We start from the raw sequence: 6,888 nt of genomic DNA, 5'->3' as shown, positions 1-6,888 counted from the left end.
TATCGCCAACAAGACATCGTCATTGTGTTACAGTTATGTGTTGATGAGATCATTTCTACAAGTAACTCGGAGCCAAAACTCAATTCTTTCAAACAACTTCTCAGCTTTGAATTTGCCATCAAAGATCTTGGTCCCCTTCATTATTTTTTTGGGCATCAAAAAAATTTCATACAATCCACAAAATATAAACCGAATTAACAATTTTGATGACTTTTTCTTAATCAAACTAAGTATTTCTTGCAACACCAATGGTTGTTAAATGGGACACCAGTGATGTCTCAAGATTTTTCTGACCCTCATCTTTATCGTAGTATTGCTGGCTATGAAGCACCGACACCGACACCGACACCGGACACGACACGGACACGGACACGTGGACACCTGAAATGTTGAAAATGTAGGACACGGACACGGCTATATATATATATATATATATATATATATATATATATATATATATATATATATAATTCAATAAAATAAAATTACATAAAATTAAATATGAGCGATATGCATAAAAGATCTAAATTGAAAATCAAGATTTATATATTCATCATCATCTCAAAAGAACTTTTCCTACGATAATGAGTCACAAAAAATACTAAAAATTATAAAGCAAGATGATGAATTAGCAACTTCAAGTCTTCAAGAATTCTACAAACTAGCCATCATCATTGAAAAAGACACCCTCTAACTCTGGTTCATCTAAAGACAAACTAGCAATTTCAAGAATACCACAATCATCAAGTGACCCAAAATCATCTCCAGCTACATCCCACATTTTAGTTTCCTCTTGATGATATTGTGGAGTGTTCCTTGAGAGAAGTCGTAGGTTGCTATGAACAAATACTAAATCTTCAGCTCTATGTGGTGTCATCTTGTTTCTCTTTAAAGAATGGATAAATGAATATGTACTCCAATTCCTTTCACAACAAGAAGATGAACAAGGTTGCGCAAGTAGCTTAAGGGCAATCTTTTGAAGTATTGGAGCATTAATGCCATGAACTAGCCACCAAGCTTTTGGATCCATTTGACCTCTATCATTTAAAGAATCAAGATCATCAAAACCTTCTCTTCCATCCGAGAAGTTGGAAAACTCAATATTCACTTTCCTTCTTACATCCACATCAAGAAAGAACCTCTTGAAGCATTTTAATCTTTCACGAGTGAGTTCCATGTCTTGATGTGGAGGAACTCGATTAGAATCTTCACTTAACCATTCATGACTATAATATCTACAATTAAAAATAAATATATACATGATTAAAATTTATGTAATTCTAAAAAAAATGTAAGTAAAAAAGTATAGAGTCAATTACCTAGGATTTAAAGAATGAGCTAAACAATGGAGAGGAGTGCTACTCTTAGTCCAACGGTCAATTAATATGGATTGCACTACCTCATAAAAGGTTGATCCTTCACTCTCCTCCTTTCTCTCATATTGATATATGGCATTCTTCACCTTTTCAATCATTGAATCCCACATCTCATATACTAGATGGAGAGATGAAGCTTCTGTATCCGTTCTTCTAAGAACATCATAAATAGGGCTAGTGAAAGAAAGAATATAATCAACCTTATCCCACCATTTATCATCTAACAAAGTATCTTTCACAAATTTAGCCTTTGCAACATCATCTTCCTTATAAGAAGACCATTGGTCACTAATGACCATCTCTTGGAGTCCTTTCTTCAATTGCTTGAATCTCTTGAGCATTACAATAGTGGAGGCAAATCTTGTTGGAGCAATGGATAACAATTTCAATGAATTGAATGAATTGAAAATTGATAGTCTCATAGAGTGACTCATGACAAAGTTTTTCACAAACATTGCATCATCCGCAATTTGGGTGATCCAAGAACATTCTTCATAAGCAACATTATTTTTTTCTGTATTCTTGGCTGCACATATGTTCTTCAAAGCAAGATTTAATGTATGGACAACACATGGAGTCCAATAAATGGAAGGAAACTCAGCCTCAATTATTAAACCTGCTGCTTTACAAACGGCTGCATTATCCGTCACAATTTGCACAACATTTGAGTGTCCAACCTCCATAATTACCTCCCTCATATGTTTGGCAATGAAATCCTTGTCTTTGATCTCATTTGAACAATCAATGGCCTTTAAAAACATAGGTCCACTCTCTGTGACAACCATGAAATTAATAAGAGATCTTCTTTGCGGGTCACTCCATCCATCACTAACAATGCTCACACCCTTCTGGCTCCATGCATTTTTAATTGGTTGTAACAAATTCTCCACATGTCTTCTCTCGTTTTGAAGTAATGTTGTCCTTAATTTATTATAACCTGGAGGTTGGTAACCACTGATCTGATTGTTGGCAGCATAGGCAAATGCCTTCCTATAATGAGGATTTCTTGCTAAATGAAAAGGCAATCCCGAAGAGTAAAACATCCTCGCAATTTCATGATCAAGTGTCTCTCTAGCTTGCAAATTAAAGGCATTTTCTACAGATGATGTCTTTCTCTTTTTTGGATCAACACCAAGAGTGTTTGTATCCATTTGGTGTTGAGTAGAAACCGGAGGCAATGACACAGATTTTGTTTTTGACCTCTCCACCCTCAATGTAGCCTCATTGTCTATCTTCTTCAAATCTATAAGTTTGGCAACTGTTACCTTTTGACAAACTCTAACTCCTTTTCCTGTCATCTTCAACAAGTGTGCCCTCACTCTAGTGTAAGACCCATTAAAGGTAAAATCACAAATATTGCATTTTATCTCATAATTTCCACCACCAGCTACACTTTTTATCTTTGTAACATAGGTCCATAAAGGTTTGGTATCATCATCTTGTTCTTTAGCTTGACTAGGACTAGAAGCACTCATCTCTACAACAATTTAAAAAAATAAAAAATTAATGTAAATAATTTCTAAATAAAAAACAAACAACAAAAAGCAATTTGTAATCAATGTTGACCGGGAATGTGAAAATAAATACATTCCAAAAACATGTACATGACAAATACATAACAAATTTATCTCCAGCTTAACTAAAAAGAATAATAAAGATTTAGAAGTTCCTCGTGCTGCATAGTTCATGTATGGTTTGTTTGAAATTTGAAATAAGATGAATAAATAATTAAATAGTGAAGTTGACTATTTCACAGCAAAAAAAGTAAATGCATTTAGAAGCTCCTAGACGTTGGCATGTCATATTCTAATGAATAAGCCTTTGTAAAGTGGTATGTGTGTGTGAGAGAGAGAGAGAAAACAGCCTTTACAATAAAAAAACATAAATTACTATCAATTATTTTAACTTTTTATAAAATCATGATTCAGTATTAGATCTTTATACAATAACATATCTCTATGACAACTTTAATGATCTGTGTTTGATTATAAAAAATCAGATTGAAATATAAACTAACACGAATTTAAGTAAATATTTGACTATTTACTTTCACATTGAAAAATTAATTTTAAAATTTAACTTTAGAAAGAAATTCTAAGTTGAGCATCTTTACATAACTTTTGGATTTAACAAAAAAATTCATTTTCAATTTTACTATTAACTTATTTTTTAAATAAAAATATCCAAAACACATGTGCAAATTGCTTCAATACAACTTGTCTCACAGCATTAAAGCACAGGAACTTAATTACGCACAGTACCTTGCAGCCATCCACATATATAACCAAGAAAAAAACACACACTGCTCCACACGATTTGGAAAGCGAGAAAGCTGGCCATCACTAACTTTAATTAAAGCATTTTAAAAATATAATCCATTTTTTTAAATTAACCGTAGAAATATCGTCACTCTTTAAATCTCTGAGTCTTTAATTCAGAGAAGCTAAATTCAAAATAGAAATATCAAGAAAGCAACATGTGGGGATCAAAAGTAAAGAGACTACCAAAAAGCATCAGGCCTACGTGTTTTTTCAATGAAAAGTTGCTTTTTATAATAAAATAAAAGTAAATGCATTTAAAAGGGAAAAGTTTCTTTTACGTGCTATGTGTGTGTGAGAGAGAAAATAGCCTTTGCCTGCTATGTGTGTGAGTGAGAGAGAGAAAACAGCACGTGATGAAAAGTTGCTTTTTACTATAAAATTAAAAAAATGGAGAAACGTGTAATATCCAGCGGGTAATAGCCAAAGAGAAAGAGTGTGTAAATTTTTAAAGAGTAAAGTGGAAAACCAGAGGCATAAGAGGCATGGCAGCAAGAAAAGAAAAGAAGAGTTTGCGGGGAAGGAAAACCAGGCAGCAAGAAAAGAAAAGAAAAGCTTGCGGGGAAGGAAAGGAAAACCATGCAGCAAGAAAAGAAAAGAAAAGCTTGCGGGGAAGGAAAAGCAAAGGATAAATAAGAAGCAAAGCTTACCTGTGCGGGGAAGGAAACCAATGCGGCAATGGCGGCGCTTGCGGGAAGAAGAAGGAGAAGACACAGAACAACAGGTATTTTTTTTGTAAGCATTTTAAAATAAATAATAAAAAAACCTAAGGCTCTTAATGGGCCGTGACGCGCGTGTCTACATGGTGGGCCGCGTCCAACCAGAGGTGTCCTCCTATTCAACCGCGTCCGGTGACGGCGCCGGCGACGGACACCGCGTCGCACCGGAGTCGTACGCGCATGGGTGTCCGGTGCGAGTCCGACACGGGACACGCCGGTGATGAGCCGCGTCCGTGCTTCATAGATTGCTGGTGCCTTGCAATATTTCACCTTCACTCGACCAGATCTTACTCTGTGAGCTATCTTTGTCAATTTATGCATTCACCATCCACTGATCACTTTAAGTTGATGAAATGGGTCTTGCAGTATGTTAAGGGTGCAACTCAACTTAGGATGTGAATTCTGTCATCTGGCTCTACAAACTTATATCCCTTTGTTGACGCAAATTAGGTTGGATGCCAAGAAACTCAAAGAACAACTACAAGTTATTACACATTTTTGGGCAAAAATTGCATCTCTTGGTCGGTTAAGAAGCAACCCACTATTGTTCGTTCAAGTGTCGAGGAAGAGTACAAAGCCATGGCTTACGCCACAGCTGAATTCACATGGTTATCATATCTCCTTCGTGATCTTGGTGTTCCTCTATATGATACTCCAACGTTGTTCTGGGACAATATCAGTGCTTTACATTTGACAGTTAATCCAATGCTTCATTCTAGAACCAAACATGCTCAACTGGATTATCACTTTGTGCGAAAGGTTTCCCAAGGAACGTTGGTCACTTGTTATGTCTCTTCCCGCTTGCAGCTTGCTGATGTGTTCACCAAACCGTTGTCTTGTGCACCTTTTATCACACTACGGACAAAACTTGGACTCTGCATGCCCACGCCAAGTTTGAGGGGGTGAAAACGTAACAGAATAACAGATAATTTTGTTATTTTGTAGGTTGCATAAAATAAGATAATTAGTTGCATCTTTTCAATTTATCTTTCAGTTTGAATTCATTTTATCATTTTATCTGTTGAATTCTTTGTAATTGCCTTATTTTATATAATAACATCTCTGGTCTAACATCTCTGCCTCATTTTACCATAAACCTTTTTACCAAAGAGTCACTCAAGTTTTAAAAGCAATTTAGTCAATTACAAAAATGTGATAATTGATTATCTTGACACAAAGATTTCCTTCTCCAAAAATAAGCATTGAAATCTATTACGATGTTGTGGTGATCAACTATCCATTACCTTATGCAAAACATGAATTTCTTCAACAACTTATCAATTAAGCAACTTAAGAAACATATTTGATTATCACCTAAAATATAAAAGATAATAAAATTAATCTAAACACACATGCCTAGTTCTAAAAACATCCAATACAATGTCACACCTATGAAAATGTGTTCAGCATGTAAAATGATAAAAACCAAAATTTAAAACCTATGTCTTGAATGGTCTTCAATCAACCGTGTCAGGCAGTGTTGTCAAAAGAACACCAACTTCACCAAAACACACACACACACTTGTGAATGAACAAGAGGTGCATGAGTCTAAGGCATTTTTAAACAATATCTTTTTACTAGATGGCATGCATAAAGGGCAAGTTAGTTCTTAATTCTCACATATGTATTCCTACCATGTTTCTAATGTCACAACTCCAAAGCTATATGGCAGACTCAACATTTCTCAGTCAATTTTGCATCAAGGAAACTAAATAAGAAATTAATTGTATTAATAACATTTAAAGCTATTCACCCTTTATATTTACTAAGTGCTTGCCAATCCTTTTTTTTTTCTTGGACTAGGTATATTCACAATTAACTTTAATAGCTATATGCAAATTTGTGAGAAGATATTTTTTTTCATTAGCTTGATGTAAAGATAAATATTATAAGGGGAATTGAATTGTGATTTTAGAAATTTTAAAACCTTTTTCTTGAACAACAACATTATTGTATGATGATAAAACATGTAAATTAGATATCAGATTTTTACAAATGAATTCCGTCGATAGACCTAGATTTTGTAAAACAAACACAGTTTTTTAAAACAAAAATCAAATTCAAATCTTGGGTCAGTTTAAAGCATAGAAGAGAAAACCAGTAAAGATCAGACACAAAGAGTTATATTGGTTTGTCTCAACCACGGAGACTGCATTCAATTGTTGGCAAACTACCAAGTTTCACTACCTTCAACAACTTACAAGTATTAATCATTGTCAAATCTGGCTCTACAGCTCAAGTTCTACACCAAGCTTGTTACAATCAATATTTTTTGTTCGATCAAACCACTGCTAACTCTAATGCAAATCAAAAGATTTGTTGTTTGCATATTGACTAACACTCGATCATCTTAAAGATGGATATACAATCTTAGCACTTAGTATTTTCTCTCAAGGTGTTCAACGTATTTTGAGAGTTTTACAAACATTTATAGGAATATACAGATAACTTTTTACATAAAGAATTTGAATGAG

General features: G+C 34.3%; 1 protein-coding gene across 1 annotated transcript; it reads right to left on the bottom strand.

The window, feature by feature from the left end:
* Window positions 1-661: 661 nt before the first annotated feature.
* LOC113002410 (uncharacterized) lies at window positions 662-2,851 on the bottom strand. Its single transcript, XM_026129765.2, has 2 exons — window positions 1,320-2,851; window positions 662-1,235 (listed from the first exon to the last, which is right to left on the bottom strand). Exons 1-2 carry the CDS (start codon window positions 2,849-2,851, stop codon window positions 662-664), a joined length of 2,106 nt encoding a protein of 701 aa, XP_025985550.2.
* Window positions 2,852-6,888: the final 4,037 nt, after the last annotated feature.

This window comes from Glycine max, chromosome 1, assembly GCF_000004515.6.
Source record: "Glycine max cultivar Williams 82 chromosome 1, Glycine_max_v4.0, whole genome shotgun sequence".
Classification (NCBI taxonomy): Eukaryota; Viridiplantae; Streptophyta; class Magnoliopsida; order Fabales; family Fabaceae; genus Glycine; species Glycine max.
The sequence above is the reverse complement of the archived record's forward strand: the minus strand, read 5'-3'. Positions and strand labels throughout refer to the sequence as shown.

Bases quoted from the DNA above. Each gene is read 5' to 3' on its own strand.
- LOC113002410 (XM_026129765.2), bottom strand. From the start codon at position 2,851: ATGAGTGCTTCTAGTCCTAGTCAAGCTAAAGAACAAGATGATGATACC. The intron at 1,236-1,319 runs GTAATTGACTCT...TTTTAATTGTAG, and splicing joins GCTCATTCTTTAAATCCTAG to ATATTATAGTCATGAATGGT.